The sequence below is a fragment of the Gobius niger genome, assembly GCF_951799975.1.
Source record: "Gobius niger genome assembly, chromosome: 4".
Classification (NCBI taxonomy): domain Eukaryota; kingdom Metazoa; phylum Chordata; class Actinopteri; order Gobiiformes; family Gobiidae; genus Gobius; species Gobius niger.
Genome location: NC_136855.1, coordinates 1,060,904 through 1,078,543, shown reverse-complemented (window position 1 = coordinate 1,078,543; position 17,640 = coordinate 1,060,904). Strand labels below are relative to the sequence as shown.

Genomic DNA, 17,640 nt, shown 5'->3' with positions numbered 1-17,640 from the left:
TAAAAATGCCCCAAACTGGATATTTATGAATAATGTACCGACCCAGGCTTAAATGTATGGGGTAAATATATTTGTAACAAAGACTTTCTCAGAGGGATTTTGGATCTGGTTTAGTCTTAGTTTTTAGTCTTTATTTGTATAAAAAAATCTATAATGTCAGATTTGTTCGTGATATAAAAAAAAAACTTCAAAAATATTGTTACTTCCAAGTTCAGAAGCTTCTGGTCTGGGGTTTACAAACTATACAAGTCATGTGACTTTTGTTGTTATGGCGGCCATTTTGTATACTGAAGTAGAATTATGCAGTACTACAACAATATCTCTGAATGAAACTGATCCTCGTCATCATTGCTCAAGAAGAAAACGGTAAAAACACGTCCCCAGAGATGCAAGACGGTAGCATGCTACTGGTTAGCATTTAGCTTCAACAGCTCAGCTCTGACCTCTCCAAGAGAAAGCCCTGAACCACAAACATCTGGCCTTGGATACAACATGTGACAGAGGTCAGAGGTCAGAGCTGTTACTGCAGTGATCTCCAACAGTAGCTCAGGGGCTACCGGTAGCTCTCCAGACCTCTCTTGGTAGCTCGGCCAAGGCTTTTTACCTTTTTTTTTTTTGCTAAGGACATTTTGAGCCGAATCTACAAACCAATTTGGTATATAAAATAAAGTATGAGGACAAAATTCAAATCAATGTTGATATCTTGGCTAATTCTCCGAGGTGAACTACTACAAGTTCTCATAGTTCGAAGCATAAGTAGCTCTCTGATGGTCTAGTTATGAAAAAGTAGCTCACGGGGGAAAATAGGTTGGAGACCCTGCTGTAGTATTTCCTCAGTGTTCACAGATGTGAGCCACACATGTTTATCCTGTTGAAGCCATTGACAGTTGCTAACCGGTAGCATGCTAACGTCTTGAGCAGCTTAAACACTGACTCAGACTGAAATTCACAGAGGGAAGTTTTCTGTTTTCTTCATGAGCAATGACTACGAGCCTGTCCTTAAGCCTCTCCTGAAGCCTCTCCTGAAGCCTCTCCTGAAGCCTCTCCTGAAGCCTGTTCTGAAGCCTCTCCTGAAGCCTCTCCTGAAGCCTCTCCTGAAGCCTCTCCTGAAGCCTGTCCTGAAGCCTCTCCTGAAGCCTCTCCTGAAGCCTGTCCTAAAGCCTCTCCTGAAGCCTGTCCTAAAGCCTGTGGTGAAGCCTCTCCTGAAGCCTCTCCTGAAGCCTGTCCTAAAGCCTCTCCTGAAGCCTCTCCTGAAGCCTCTCCTGAAGCCTCTCCTGAAGCCTGTCCTGAAGCCTGTCCTGAAGCCTCTCCTGAAGCCTCTCCTGAAGCCTGTGGTGAAGCCTCTCCTGAAGCCTCTCCTGAAGCCTGTCCTGAAGCCTCTCCTGAAGCCTGTCCTAAAGCCTCTCCTAAAGCCTCTCCTGAAGCCTCTCCTGAAGCCTGTTCTAAAGTCTCTCCTGAAGCCTCTCCTGAAGCCTCTCCTGAAGCCTCTCCTGAAGCCTCTCCTGAAGCCTCTCCTGAAGCCTGTGGTCAGATCTTTGCTCCGTTACCCGCGGCGCGACCAAACGAAGCTATAAACACGTCTATCATTGCACATGTGAGATACTCGGATACAGAGTGTCCAAAAGCAGTTCAGTCCAGCAGGTTCTCCTCGGCGTGAGCCTCACAAAGCTCCCAGAGAGTCCCGGAGTCCGAGGCGCGGTCGGGGCAGCAGGGGGCGCTGTCTACGGGGGCAGCAGGGGGGGTTTGAAGGTGCACGCTCCGCTGCACTGGCGAGGACCGAGCATCTTACAGGAGAAATGCTGCAGGGCGTCGTGAGCTTCTGGAACAGAGGGCCACAGTTACAACAGGAACACATGAGGAGCACATGAGGAGCACATGAGGAACACATGAGGAACACATCAGGAACACATGAGGAACACATGAGGAACACATGAGGAACACATGAGGAACACATGAGGAACATATCAGGAACACATGAGGAACACATGAGGAACATATGAGGAACACATCAGGAACACATGAAGTACACATGAGGAACACATCAGGAACACATGAGGAACACATGAAGAACACATCAGGAACACATGAGGAACACATGAAGAACACATGAGGAACACATGAGGAACATATCAGGAACACATGAGGAACACATGAGGAACATATGAGGAACACATGAGGAACACATGAGGAACACATGAGGAACACATGAGGAACATATCAGGAACACATGAGGAACACATGAGGAACACATGAGGAACACATGAGGAACACATGAGGAACATATCAGGAACATATGAGGAACATATCAGGAACATATGAGGAACACATGAGGAACACATGAGGAACACATGAGGAACATATCAGGAACACATGAGGAACACATGAGGAACACATGAGGAACACATCAGGAACATATGAGGAACACATGAGGAACATATCAGGAACATATCAGGAACACATGAGGAACACATGAGGAACACATGAGGAACACATCAGGAACATATGAGGAACACATGAGGAACACATGAGGAACACATGAGGAACACATGAGGAACACATGAGGAACACATGAGGAACACATGAGGAACACATCAGGAACATATGAGGAACACATGAGGAACACATGAGGAACACATGAGGAACACATGAGGAACACATGAGGAACACATCAGGAACACATGAGGAACACATGAGGAACACATGAGGAACACATGAGGAACACATGAGGAACACATGAGGAACATATCAGGAACACATGAGGAACACATGAGGAACACATGAGGAACACATGAGGAACACATCAGCCCACGCTCGGCCCGCCCTCCACGGCCCGCCCTCTGTCACGTTTACAGGAAGTGCGTCTCAACATGAGGGACACGTACCTCGGACGATCTGCAGCTGCTGGACCATCTCCTCTCTGTAGGAAAGCTCTCGTTTCATCTGGTCCTGGAAATTATCTGGAAGAAAAACACAAACATGAGGCTCCAACGTTTCCAAACTCAACTCTGGACGTTTGACTCGACACAGCTTGAAAAGATCTGAAACATCACACACTCTGGGAAGTGCCTGAGGACCTTCTGGCTCTCCTGAGGAGCTGCTCAAATCAATCCATATTTGGATCGAGATGAAAATGAAGTCGATCAAAGGAAACAAGAAGATGAAGCAGGAACTTAAGTTCATTGAAGAACCATATTTCTGTGGTTAATTGGGTTCCGGTCTGTGATTGGTGAAGATAGAACTTGTGGAGACGGGATTGGCTGTTAGCAAAGAGTGGCTTCTGAGAATATCAATAGAAAAAAGAGCCGGGCTTTTGAACGGCTCTTTTGAACAAACAGATCCCAAAGAAGTGGCTCTTCCCGTCACTGCTGTCGCCTTTTAGAGTTTATGAGATAAACATCTCCTGATGGTCCATTTTAGAGCTTTAGTCCTGACCTGGACCTGGGCCTGGTTAGACCTGGATCTGGGCCTGGTTAGATCTGGGCCTGGTTAGACCTGGATCTGGGCCTGGTTAGATCTGGGCCTGGTTAGATCTGGGCCTGGTTAGACCTGGATCTGGGCCTGGTTAGATCTGGATCTGGGCCTGGTTAGATCTGGGCCTGGGCCTGGTTAGACCTGGGCCTGGTTAGATCTGGGCCTGGTTAGACCTGGATCTGGGCCTGGTTAGATCTGGGCCTGGCTAGACCTGGATCTGGGCCTGGTTAGATCTGGGCCTGGGCCTGGTTAGACCTGGGCCTGGTTAGACCTGGGCCTGGTTAGATCTGGGCCTGGTTAGACCTGGGCCTGGTTAGACCTGGGCCTGGTTAGACCTGGGCCTGTTTAGACCTGGGCCTGGTTAGATCTGGGCCTGGTTAGACCTGGATCTGGACCTGGTTAGATCTGGGCCTGGTTAGATCTGGGCCTGGTTAGATCTGGATCTGGTTAGACCTGAGCCTGGTTAGACCTGGGCCTGGTTAGATCTGGGCCTGGTTAGATCTGGATCTGGTTAGACCTGAGCCTGGTTAGATCTGGACCTGGTTAGACCTGGGCCTGGTTAGACCTGGGCCTGGATAGAGCTGGGCCTGGTTAGAGCTGGGCCTGGTTAGATCTGGGCCTGGTTAGACCTGGATCTGGGCCTGGTTAGATCTGGATCTGGGCCTGGTTAGATCTGGGCCTGGTTAGATCTGGGCCTGGTTAGACCTGAGTCTAGTTAGACCTGGATCTGGTTAGACCTGGACCTGGTTAGACCTGGGCCTGTTTAGACCTGGGCCTGGTTAGATCTGGGCCTGGTTAGACCTGAGTCTAGTTAGACCTGAGTCTAGTTAGACCTGGATCTGGTTAGACCTGGACCTGGTTAGACCTGGGCCTGGTTAGACCTGGGCCTGTTTAGACCTGGGCCTGGTTAGACCTGAGTCTAGTTAGACCTGGATCTGGTTAGACCTGGGCCTGGTTAGATCTGGGCCTGGTTAGATCTGGGCCTGGTTAGACCTGGGCCTGGTTAGACCTGGGCCTGGTTAGATCTGGACCTGGTTAGACCTGGGCCTGGTTAGATCTGGGCCTGGTTAGATCTGGGCCTGGTTAGACCTGGGCCTGGTTAGACCTGGGCCTGTTTAGACCTGGGCCTGGTTAGATCTGGACCTGGTTAGATCTGGGCCTGGTTAGACCTGGACCTGGTTAGACCTGGGCCTGGTTAGACCTGGGCCTGGTTAGACCTGGGCCTGTTTAGACCTGGGCCTGGTTAGACCTGGGCCTGGTTAGACCTGGGCCTGGTTAGACCTGGGCCTGGTTAGACCTGGGCCTGTTTAGACCTGGGCCTGGTTAGACCTGGGCCTGGTTAGACCTGGGCCTGGTTAGACCTGGGCCTGGTTAGACCTGGGCCTGGTTAGATCTGGACCTGGTTAGATCTGGACCTGGTTAGACCTGGACCTGGTTAGATCTGGGCCTGGTTAGTCCTGGGCCTGGTTAGACCTGGGCCTGGTTAGACCTGATGGGCCTGGTTAGACCTGGGCCTAGTTAGACCTGATGGACCTGGTTAGATCTGGGCCTGATTAGTCCTGGGCCTGGTTAGACCTGGGCCTGGTTAGACCTGGGCCTGGTTAGACCTGGGCCTGGTTAGACCTGATGGACCTGGTTAGTCCTGGGCCTGGTTAGACCTGGGCCTGGTTAGACCTGGGCCTGGTTAGACCTGATGGGCCTGGTTAGACCTGGGCCTAGTTAGACCTGATGGACCTGGTTAGTCCTGGGCCTGGTTAGACCTGGGCCTGGTTAGACCTGGGCCTGGTTAGACCTGATGGACCTGGTTAGTCCTGGGCCTGGTTAGACCTGGGCCTGGTTAGACCTGATGGGCCTGGTTAGACCTGGGCCTGGTTAGACCTGGGCCTGGTTAGACCTGGGTCTAGTTAGACCTGGGCCTGGTTAGACCTGGGCCTGGTTAGACCTGGGCCTGATTAGACCTGGGTCTGGTTAGACCTGATGGGCCTGGTTAGACCTGGGCCTGGTTAGACCTGGGTCTAGTTAGACCTGGGCCTGGTTAGACCTGGGCCTGGTTAGACCTGGGCCTGGTTAGACCTGGGTCTGGTTAGACCTGGGTTTAGTTAGACCTGGGCCTGGTTAGACCTGATGGACCTGGTTAGACCTGGGCCTGGTTAGACCTGGGCCTGGTTAGAGCTGGGCCTGGTTAGACCTGATGGACCTGGTTAGACCGGGGCCTAGTTAGACCTGATGGACCTGGTTAGTCCTGGGCCTGGTTAGACCTGATGGACCTGGTTAGTCCTGGACCTGGTTAGACCTGGGCCTGGTTAGACCTGGGCCTGGTTAGACCTGGGCCTGGTTAGACCTGATGGGCCTGGTTAGACCTGGGCCTAGTTAGACCTGATGGACCTGGTTAGTCCTGGGCCTGGTTAGACCTGGGCCTGGTTAGACCTGGGCCTGGTTAGACCTGGGCCTGGTTAGAGCTGGGTCTAGTTAGACCTGGGCCTGGTTAGACCTGGGCCTGGTTAGACCTGGGCCTGATTAGACCTGGGTCTGGTTAGACCTGATGGGCCTGGTTAGACCTGGGCCTGGTTAGACCTGATGGGCCTGGTTAGACCTGGGCCTGGTTAGACCTGGGCCTGGTTAGACCTGGGTCTAGTTAGACCTGGGCCTGGTTAGACCTGGGCCTGGTTAGACCTGGGTCTGGTTAGACCTGGGTTTAGTTAGACCTGGGCCTGGTTAGACCTGATGGTCCTGGTTAGACCTGGGCCTGGTTAGACCTGGGTCTAGTTAGACCTGGGCCTGGTTAGACCTGGGCCTGGTTAGACCTGGGTCTGGTTAGACCTGGGTTTAGTTAGACCTGGGCCTGGTTAGACCTGGGTCTAGTTAGATCTGGGTCTGGTTAGACCTGATGGACCTGGTTAGACCTGGGCCTGGTTAGACCTGGGTCTAGTTAGACCTGGGCCTGGTTAGACCTGGGCCTAGTTAGACCTGATGGACCTGGTTAGTCCTGGGCCTGGTTAGACCTGGGCCTGGTTAGACCTGGGCCTGGTTAGACCTGGGCCTGGTTAGACCTGGGCCTGGTTAGACCTGGGCCTGGTTAGACCTGGGCCTAGTTAGACCTGATGGACCTGGTTAGTCCTGGGCCTGGTTAGACCTGGGCCTGGTTAGACCTGGGCCTGGTTAGTCCTGGGCCTGGTTAGATCTGGGCCTAGTTAGACCTGATGGACCTGGTTAGACCTGGGCCTGGTTAGACCTGGACCTGGTTAGTCCTGGGCCTGGTTAGATCTGGGCCTAGTTAGACCTGATGGACCTGGTTAGACCTGGGCCTGGTTAGACCTGGGCCTGGTTAGACCTGGGCCTGGTTAGACCTGGGCCTAGTTAGACCTGATGGACCTGGTTAGTCCTGGGCCTGGTTAGACCTGGGCCTGGTTAGACCTGGGCCTGGTTAGACCTGGGCCTGGTTAGACCTGGGCCTAGTTAGACCTGATGGACCTGGTTAGTCCTGGGCCTGGTTAGACCTGGGCCTGGTTAGACCTGGGCCTGGTTAGACCTGGGTCTGGTTAGACCTGATGGGCCTGGTTAGACCTGGGCCTGGTTAGACCTGATGGGCCTGGTTAGACCTGGGCCTGGTTAGACCTGGGCCTGGTTAGACCTGGGTCTAGTTAGACCTGGGCCTGGTTAGACCTGGGCCTGGTTAGACCTGGGTCTGGTTAGACCTGGGTTTAGTTAGACCTGGGCCTGGTTAGACCTGATGGTCCTGGTTAGACCTGGGCCTGGTTAGACCTGGGTCTAGTTAGACCTGGGCCTGGTTAGACCTGGGCCTGGTTAGACCTGGGTCTGGTTAGACCTGGGTTTAGTTAGACCTGGGCCTGGTTAGACCTGGGTCTAGTTAGATCTGGGTCTGGTTAGACCTGATGGACCTGGTTAGACCTGGGCCTGGTTAGACCTGGGTCTAGTTAGACCTGGGCCTGGTTAGACCTGGGCCTGGTTAGACCTGGGCCTGGTTAGACCTGGGCCTAGTTAGACCTGATGGACCTGGTTAGTCCTGGGCTTGGTTAGACCTGGGCCTGGTTAGACCTGGGCCTGGTTAGACCTGATGGACCTGGTTAGTCCTGGGCTTGGTTAGACCTGGGTCTAGTTAGACCTGGGCCTGGTTAGAGCTGGGTCTAGTTAGACCTGGGCCTGGTTAGACCTGGGCCTGATTAGACCTGGGTCTGGTTAGAGCTGGGTCTAGTTAGACCTGGGCCTGGTTAGAGCTGGGTCTAGTTAGACCTGGGCCTGGTTAGACCTGGGTCTGGTTAGACCTGATGGGCCTGGTTAGACCTGGGCCTGGTTAGACCTGATGGGCCTGGTTAGACCTGGGCCTGGTTAGACCTGGGCCTGGTTAGACCTGATGGGCCTGGTTAGACCTGGGCCTGGTTAGACCTGATGGGCCTGGTTAGACCTGGGCCTGATTAGACCTGGGTCTGGTTAGACCTGATGGGCCTGGTTAGACCTGGGCCTGGTTAGACCTGATGGGCCTGGTTAGACCTGGGCCTGGTTAGACCTGGGCCTGGTTAGACCTGGGTCTAGTTAGACCTGGGCCTGGTTAGACCTGGGCCTGGTTAGACCTGGGTCTGGTTAGACCTGGGTTTAGTTAGACCTGGGCCTGGTTAGACCTGATGGACCTGGTTAGACCTGGGCCTGGTTAGACCTGGGTCTAGTTAGACCTGGGCCTGGTTAGACCTGGGTCTGGTTAGACCTGGGTTTAGTTAGACCTGGGCCTGGTTAGACCTGGGTCTAGTTAGATCTGGGTCTGGTTAGACCTGATGGACCTGGTGGGTCTCGGGTCTTGGGTTTTGGAGGTGAAGTACCTTTTAGATGCTGAAACTCTCTCTCCAGCTTCTTCCTCAGCTCCACCTGCTCCACCAGCTGCTTCTGGAGCTCCTCTGTGGAACAAACACGGCGTCAGAGCAAACGCCACAGGACACAGGCAGCGCCCCCTGGAGGCCGCTGTGGCTCAGTCACATTTACTGTCATCTCATACAGTCTATGAATAATGTTGTTGTGGGGGATTCGCACTCAGGCCTCACAGTAAGAAGGTCCTTTGAGAGTCTGCTTCAGTTTCCCACAAAAAACATGCACAACGGGGTCAGACGGAAATATTACCACAAACTCTGAAACGGAGCTGGAGCTGTTTAGACCCTGGTGGATTTAGTTTGGATTCAGCCGTGACGGATTTAAAGGGACGAGATACAAGTTGGTCATTTTATGCTCACTACTGCCCCCTCAGGTCATACGTGTAACTGCAGCTTCTATATTGAGCTCGTGCATGACGGCACTTCAGACTGAACAGGTCTGAGCTCACTCTACACATTAGGACATGTAGGGGAGGAAAGTACTTTTATGGTCATGTGACCCGGTCATGTGACCCTCAGTCACACAGGAAGGAGTGAGGGAGGAGCTGTTGGTCTGCAGAGGTGAGTGCGGTGGCACAGTGGTTAGCTTTTGGACAGACACATCATGACAAGTTATGCTAAATATATTATTACGGCAACGTCGTCGGCCATATTGGATATCGACCATTTTGGATGAAAGTCTAAGTCTCCACCTCAAACTCCGTCTCCTCCTTCATTTACGACGAGGAACGTAAAAATGGATCCAAATGATTTTTTTTTTAAGTCACGTTTTTCGGCCCATTCGGCGTCAGAGCTGGGGGGCTTTTACTATCGTACAGCAAACACCCGCACAAAACATATACACTAGCCTAACACACTCCTCAAAAAGCAACATCACTGTACAGACCCAAAGAACTGGGCGACTGAGAGCCCTGAGTCACGGACTTGGGTTCTTCACTCGTTCAGATTGACATGGTTTTAGTGCTGGGACACAGGGAGAACATAAAGGTGGGAGTTGAACCTGGGACCGTCAGCTTTGAAGCCGGAGGAGCCGATACAGAACAAAACATCAAATCTACGTGAAGTCTTTAACATCACTGGATCTTTTTTTTTTTATAAAGAGACGGACGGTTTCTGACAGTGACATTTTGGCATTTTCCCCCTGACTTTATCAGTTTTATAAACAAAGATTTAAATATTTTTTAAGATAGAGTTCGATAAGATATTTGATTTCATTTTAACCCCTTAACTCCCACCTGAACCGAACATTTTCTCCAGTTTTACTTTACCCCAATCCAAAAGCTTCTGGAAAAAAGGTGTGAAAATAGCAACAAAACTGAGACAAAAACAATGATGGAAATGTGACAAAAAAGTGAGAAAAAATTGATGAAAAAGTGGCAAAAATGTCACAAAAATGTAAAAAAAAAATTGACGAAATAATGACAAAAATGTGAGAAAATGTGACAAAAAAATGACAAAAAAATTGATTAAAAATGACGAAAAAATGACACAAATGTGACAAAAAATGACCAAAAAGTTACAAAAATGAGTTGAATGCCCAACAAAAAATGATGGAAAAAAAAAATCTGCTGACGAGAGGAAAAAGATCCTCTCGGTTCAGGCGGGAGTTAAGAGGTTAAAGCAAAAGCAGCAGATCCTATATTTATTTTATTTATTATATTTAGCACATGCAGGTACGGTAGATCATTTCAGGAGATTTTCATCGATCAAAATGAGACAAAACCGAAAGGAATTATTTGGCGAATTAAAAAAACATTTTTTCCCAAAAAATGAAACTAAACAAACTGAGCCCAGACTGTGACGCCTTCAAATGTAACGTTTTCAGCTCGTGCGTCAGAAAACTTATAATAGTGTTTTTGTAAAGAGGAAACACTGCAGGTTTGGGGCCGGTTTAGTTTCTTAATAAATAACACTTAAAATAAAATAAAAACAGTCACTGATCAGTGTTTCTCCACATTTATTTGGGTCATTTTCTTTTTTTGTGTGGCAACATAAACATCACACTTTTAAAATCTAATGTTTTAATGTTTTAATTTCTAATGTTTTAATTTCTAATGTTTTAATTCCGAACATGATTTATTGAGCTTTAAATCCAAAAAACACTTTCCCACTTTCAAACATCTTGTTCAAAAACTAAACCAGATCCAGAATCGTCTCTGAAAAAGTCTTTAAAATGTCACAAAATAAAAACATTTAAACCTGGGTCGAGCTGTTGGTTAGATTTTTAAATAAACATTTTTAATATAAAATAACATTTTCATTTAAAACTTTAAGGCCAAACGCTGCATTTGAAATTTAAATTTCCAGATATCAGTTTGCTGCAGAGACGTAAATATAGATGTTTTTTTATTGCTGTTTTTATTCTATTGTAAATGAAACATTTCAGGTTAAACGTTTTGTCAAAGTTTTCATGAACCTAAACCTAAATATGAGGGAAAAAATATTGCAAGTTTTATGTTTCATATCGAGAAAATCTGTGGAAAAAAAAAATTGTAAATTTCTCCTTGTTTTTGGAAATTCAAAACTCAACGTCTCAGGTCAGGAATTAGATTTGAATCAATCCCTCTGAGAAAATCTCTCAAAATATTGTTCAGTCCAAGAGTCAGAATGTGATGATTTTATCGCCACAAAGCCAGAAAAATACATTTTTAGAACATTTCACAAATAAATCAATGGAGAAACATTGAATCATTTAAACAGTGAAGATTTTCTGCAGTGAAAGTTTCTATGACTTTATTTCGGCTGCTGGTCTGCATGATAAATACATGACATTAAAAAGACCAATTTAGCCCAAAATACGAGTTTTATCTCGTCTTAAATCAGAGAAAACTTGATTTCCCTCATATTTCTGTCAGCCTCTGCAGCTAAAGTATCATAAATAAAAGTGTGTATTTGCGCAGGTCCCTCAGACCCGCAGCCTCGCGCTTTAATCCTAAACCTTTGCTCAAAACTTGAAATGATCTTAAATCATTAAAACAATTCCCAGTAATTCTCCTTTTATTTAACGAAGCTGCGCAAACGCCGTGACGTCTCCCCTTTATTTCTATCGGAGGTTTTAATTACATTTAAATGTCCCATCGTCCTCCGCGCGCCGCACCAAACCCGCCCGCGAGAGTCGGGCCATTTTACGCAGCGTAATGAGCGCGTAAACCCGGTAACGCGCTCCATTGTCCGGTGGTTTATTCGGTTAAAGCCGCCGCTGCGTCTCCGTGCGCAGATCTCTCTCCCCCCTCCTCCCCCCCCCCCTCCCCCTCCCCCTCTCTCCCCCTCCGCGGTAATTGCCTCGCATAGCCCCGAGCGGCGGCGCATAATAACGGAGTCCCGGGGTTTTTCCAAGCGTTGTAAAATAATTAGCTGGCGCGCCTCGGGCTTACGGCTGTGTTCGTTAAAATATTAATAGCCTCTAAACGATTTGCGCGTTACAATAACAAGTCAAAACTCCCACATCTCGTGATTAAGTGGTTTGACAACAAGGAAACACTCCGGGCCCGCGGAAACACGGGAGCACGCGAGCACGCGCGGCCCGAGCGGCGGCAGGTTTCAGCGCGGTGTCGTTAGCGGGCCGTGCGTAAAGGACACGCGGCACGAGCGCACCTGATCCAGGCACATCAAACAGAGCCTCTCCAAATGAACCGCGCGCGCGCGCGGCACACACATCACAGACAGTATTGCAGTACTTGATATAATTCAAATATTATAAATACCCTTCTTGTTGCTGTCTTGAATCGTACCTTTCGCCATGTTTTCCAGGTCTCGCTCGTGCACACTGATGTCGATGCGTAAAGCGCCGTCTGCGGAAACACGGGCACGAGCGTCATTTAGGACCGGGCCGTGCGCGTGCGTGTGTGCGTGCGTGTGCGCGTGTCTCACCTGCTCTGCTGTTGGGCTCCTCGTGCGGCGCGGGGCTTCGCTGGGGCTGAGGGTCGGGCACGTGCACCCCTAAACACAAGCACAATGATCACGTGACCCGTCTGCATAGACGTAAGCTATATAAATAAATACATATATATATGTTTATACATATATTATGTGATATTATGTGTGTGTATATATATTATATATATATATATATATATATATATATATATATATATGTGTGTTTATACATATATATATATATATAATATATATATAGGCGCATTGAGTTGCCTTGTGTACGAAATGCGCGGTATAAAGTTGCCTTGCCATATATTGTGTATATGTGATATATATATATATACATATATATATATATATATATATGTATATATATTATATGTATATTACTCATAATATTACTATTATTATTATTACATCTAAATATATCTACATATATTTAATATACATACATACATATACATATATATACATATATATATACATACATATATGCATATATACATATATATACATACATATATGCATATATATATAATAGTGTATAATTGTATTGATTGTAAAGAGAATAGTCACCGTTGGGTCGGGGCAGTTTCGGGGGCTCGTACGGGACGGCGTGTCCGTCCTTTTCAGCGTCGTGCACCTGTAAAAGGACACGCACAAAGAGCCGTAATTATGGGCCATTTCGGAGCATCTGCATGTAATTGAGCCGGTCCTGACGCGGCTCAGGCTCGGGATGAAAGTCCTGCTCAAGTGGCTCCGGGCGTGCGTGTGTGTGTGTGTGTGTGTGTCTGTGCGTGTGTGTGTGTGAGCGCGTGCGTGTGTGTGCGTGTGCATGTGTGTGCGTCTGCGTGTGAGCGTGTGTGTGTGTGTGTGTGTGTGTGTGCGTGTGTGTGTGTGTGTGTGTGAGTGTGCATGTGAGTGTGCGTGTGTGTGTTTGTGAGCGCGTGTGTGTGCATGTGTGTGCGTCTGCGTGTGAGTGTGTGTGTGCGTGTGTGTGTGTGTGAGTGTGCGTGTGTGTGCATGTGTGTGCGTCTGCGCGTGCTGATTGGACTTTGATGGCGGCCCCCAGGGGCCCCCAGGGGCCCCCAGGGGCCATTCAAACGTTTCCTGCGGCCGTACCTCCGTGCGTGTGAGTCTGTCCTCCGGGCACTCGCTCGTGCACGGCGCCGCGGGGCTGCGTGCTCGCTCCGGCAGGGCCTCCAGTCCCGGGGACAGTCTGTCGTCCACGTCCGGGGACTCGTCCACGTCCACGTCCGGGTCCTCGTCCTCCGTGTCCCTCTCGGGGGACGCGGACCTCAGGCTGGAGCCCTCGCTGATGAAGTCGGGGGACACGTGCCCGGAGCGCGCCCCGTACAGTTTGGCGATGCTCTCGGCGTCTCGCACCACGGGCCGGAAGGCGGACACGTAGCTCATCTTGCGGTGGGCGCCCTCGTCCCCGGAGCGGTCGTCGTCCGTGCGCGTGCACGAGGAGTGTGCACTGGAGCAGCGCTCCTCGTGCACGGGGCCCATGTTGAGCGGCGGGCTCCGGTGGCTCTGGTCCGTGGGCTCCTCCAGGTCCTGACGGGCCCCCAGCTCCGCCGGAGGCTTGTGCGGGGAGGCGAGGTACGGAGGCACGGGCAGCCCCCCGGCCAGCCCCCCAGGCCCGGGCCAGAACACCGGGAAGGCCGGGTACAGCTCCTTGGTGCCCGGCCACAGCAGGCCGGACACGGCCTTGGGCTCGTCGCTCTTCTTGGGGCACAGGCCGTAGCTGGGGAAGGGGTACGGCGGGGGGAACAGGGGGGGCGGGAGCTTCTGCAGCTGCAGACTGAAGCTTTTACTGGGCACCGGGATCACCGGGTAACTGCGGGCGGGGCCCGACTCGTCCTCGCAGCGCATGCTTTTGTGGGGTACGTCGGGTCTGCGCTCCCCCCCGGAGGAGGCCTGCGCCTTCATCGGGGAGGGGGGCAGAGTTCTCTTCCGGCTGCCTCCGTTAAACATGGCTTTGACGTCCTCCCAGGCGTGGCTGATGTCGTCCGCCGCCTTCTTCTCCGTGAGGCGCAGGTGGCGGCGCCAGGAGTTGAAGTTGGCGGCGTCCGGCTGCAGGTAGCGCGCCTCGGGGCTGCGGTGCGAGTGGAAGATGAACTTGTTGGGGGAGAAGTACATGCTGCACAGGCTGCACTTGATGCACTTGGCCCTGGAGCTGTTGTACCGCGCCGGGATGAAGCTGCCCCTGCACCCCCACGCGCAGTCATGGGACACGTCGAAGGCGAAGTTCTCCGGGAGCTTCGGGGGGCTGTGCTCCCCCAGGAACGACTTGCACAGGCGCTCGGCCTCGCGCTTCGTGATCATCCCGCAGCGCCGGGACGAGATGGGCATGGCCCCCGCCCGCCGCAGGAGCTCCAGCTGCACCGGCGTGCACTGGACGCACGTGATGCCCAGGGCCACGCGCCGGTTGTGGATCTCGTTGTAGCTGTAGTTCTTCAGCAGAGTGTTGGAGATCTGCGCCAGGCACAGGCGCTCCTTCCCGTCGATCACCAGCGACACGATGGGGACCCCGTACAGGGACGTCTCGCTGACCTGGTTCGGCCTCAGCCCCGAGTCTTTGAGCGGCGGAGACGAGTCTCGGGAGGAGTCTCTGCCCAGAGACGAGTCTCTGCCGAGCGGCCGGCCCATCGGCTCCATCCTCAGACCTGCAGCAGATACAGGGTCAGTCAGAGCAGCGGGACATTACAGTGAGGTCACAGGCGGGACAGGACAGGACGCAGGGAGACGGGACAGGACGCTCCGCAGGGAGACGGGACAGAACCACTGCACCAACATCAGAAAACACCAAATAAACCGACCCACTAACCCAACATCTGATCACGTTACAAATGTATCATGACAATAGAGTTCCCGTCCCGCCATGGCTCTGCCTGATCCCGTCAGACCTTAGAGGCTCAGCAGGGCCGGGCCGGGCGGGCCTTGGATGGGAGACCGTTTGGGAAACACCAGGAAGCCTGGAGCATGTAGTGAGTGGTGGTGTCGCTGATGGTGCAGACGGAGTCACCGTCACCGAGCCCGGAGTGAGTGAATAATTCACCAAACTGTAAAGCCACTCTGAGACGAACGCTTTATTATTATTATCATTATTATTATTATTAATATTAGTAGTAGTAATAGTAGAATTATTAGAATAAGTATTATTATTATTATTAGTAGTAGTAGAATTATTAGAATTAGTATTATTAGTATTAGTATTTTCTGAAAGGCGTCACTGACTCCGTGTTTACGGCCTTGCACAAACGCCTCTCACACTCCCGGTGAAGTGAGGTCAGCCCGGTGCGCCCGGTGCGCCGGTGAGTGGATCAGCCCCGTTAGATCCCGCCGCTTACCGAGTGTAAGACGCTTGTCGCGCGATGGACAGAAGGAAGCAGCGGCTGAGCTGCGCCAATGCGCTTACCGGAGAGGAGCCCGGTAAGCCGCTTTCCTGGTAATTACACAGATCTAAGCGCGCGCGGCTCCACACAGTTAATAAAAGACGAGCCGTGTTTATAATTAACGCAGCTGACCGCGCGAGCCTCACGTTCGTCTCTGTTACTGCGCGTAATGACGTAAACACTGTTACTCCTTTAGAAAACATATAAAACACATAAAACAACGGCACTGGCGGTGACGGTTCAAGCGGCGGCGGAGACGCGTTATTCCCGCGCGTAACGGCGCAGCGCGTGTTCAGCGCCGCCCTGGAATAAACAAAGGCCTGAGAATTCATTATAGTCATTACAGTTATTATAAACATGGGAAACAGTAAAGGAAATATTTAAAGTGACAAAACTCAACATGACTGAAAGAGGGGATGACACGACCCGGAGCAAAAACACTTTAAAGCGTCAGTTATTTTACTTTGTCCCTTTTGGTTTTTACTATAACTGCGCTCTATTATTTTAATACAATTCATGACAAATCACGTCATTATTATTAAATCCAGGTCTATTTAAATGTGTTTTTATAACAGCAGAGAAATAACGCGTCGTATTTCTGTGCGTAAAGGTTCGTAATTCGATACAAAACCGGCTCAGGAGAATTATAAATAAACGACGATTTCCTGAATCCCCGTTTAACCTCTGACCCCGCCTTCACCGCGCGCATTTTACTCCAGTTCGGCTTTACCCGAATTAAAGCCGCGGTAAAAAACGGGGATGAAAACGCGACAATAAAGCGAGGAAAGAGCGCGAGACGATGAGGCGATGAAATGTGACTAAAACCAAAAAGACAAAAAAAAAAAACATAAAACAGCGACAAAAACGTGAGAAAAAAGCGATTAAAAAAAGTGAGCAGGACGCGGGAAAAAGCTCCATTTCGATGAGTTTCGTCGGTCTTCGCTCCGGCGTCACTCTGGCCTGTGGGCTGGGCTTTTAGATTTGGGTAAAGGAGAAATGCGCTCGGTTCAGGCGGGAGGTAAGAGGTTAAATAACTCAGGAGTATATTATATATTATACATTTGATCAGCGGGATGTGAGGGATGATCCTCCACACAGAGCCCGGTCCTTCACTCACACACGGAGGCCCTGTTTGCCTTTTCCCGCGGTCTTTAAACGCAGCAATTACGCATTATTTTCCTTCCAATTCCCCAAACACGTATTACGTTAAATCGGTGTTTTCGGGGATCCGTGCGCTCTGGCCGTCCCGCCTCGCGATGATCAAACACGCGCCGTCGCTCACGCACCTGTCCGTGGCCCCGAGTCCGTCCGCGGGTCCGTGACTCCCGAAGACTCCCGAAGACTCCCGAAGACTCCCGAAGAGTTCCCGAAGAAGCGTCTCCAAACAGAAAAGCGGTTAATCCACGCGCGGAGCCTCAGAGCAGCAGCGGGACCTCCATCCTGGCGGAGCGCGCGGAGGTGAATGGTGCGCGCACGGGAGGCACGTGTCACCTCTCTCCTCTCTCTCTCCTCCCTCCCTCCCCCCTCCCTCCCTCTCCGGTGTCATCAGAGGCTGTTCCAGACACTGTAGGGCCCGAGGAGAAAGAGACTAAACTGGAAACGACACGAGGCTGTTCATGTTCGGGGCAGATGAAAAGAATTAAACCAGACTTATTTCACGTGGGGGTTTTTTGGTCTGTTTTTTTTTCAATGGGTTTTATGGATTTACAATTAAGGAAAGACACTGCGGGCTAAATGAGTTTATTTTTATTCCCAATCTCACGTGTTTGTGTCTTTTATTTAACAGTATTTTAAAAGAGTTCATCGTCCATCTTTGTGTCACGGAGCTCCGCGAGGCCGAGGCGGGGCTGGGGCAGAAGTGCAGGAAATATTGTTTTTTTTTAATTCAAAAAACAAATGTGATCCAGAAAATCCTGATGAAAAATGAATGAGAATATCCTCATTGAACATAAACTAAAGAGACCGAGCCTCAGAAATGCATCTGAACAAAACAGGCTGAAAAATGACTGAATGGA

The 17,640-nt window shown here is 50.5% G+C and overlaps 1 protein-coding gene across 3 annotated transcripts; it reads right to left on the bottom strand.

The window, feature by feature from the left end:
* Nucleotides 1-1,696: 1,696 nt before the first annotated feature.
* Nucleotides 1,697-17,128, bottom strand: LOC306962424 (SKI family transcriptional corepressor 1 homolog-B-like). Of its 3 annotated transcripts, none has more exons than XM_079555547.1 (8): nucleotides 16,912-17,128; nucleotides 13,347-14,896; nucleotides 12,801-12,867; nucleotides 12,219-12,287; nucleotides 12,053-12,139; nucleotides 8,304-8,378; nucleotides 2,883-2,957; nucleotides 1,697-1,816 (listed from the first exon to the last, which is right to left on the bottom strand). In XM_079555547.1, exons 2-8 carry the CDS (start codon nucleotides 14,886-14,888, stop codon nucleotides 1,722-1,724), a joined length of 2,010 nt encoding a protein of 669 aa, XP_079411673.1. In that variant the 5' UTR covers nucleotides 14,889-14,896; nucleotides 16,912-17,128; the 3' UTR covers nucleotides 1,697-1,721. The 3 variants fall into 3 exon arrangements, with proteins under 3 accessions (XP_079411673.1, XP_079411672.1, XP_079411674.1); XM_079555546.1 differs by having other exon boundaries at nucleotides 1,708-1,819; XM_079555548.1 differs by having other exon boundaries at nucleotides 1,708-1,819; nucleotides 12,080-12,139.
* Nucleotides 17,129-17,640: the final 512 nt, after the last annotated feature.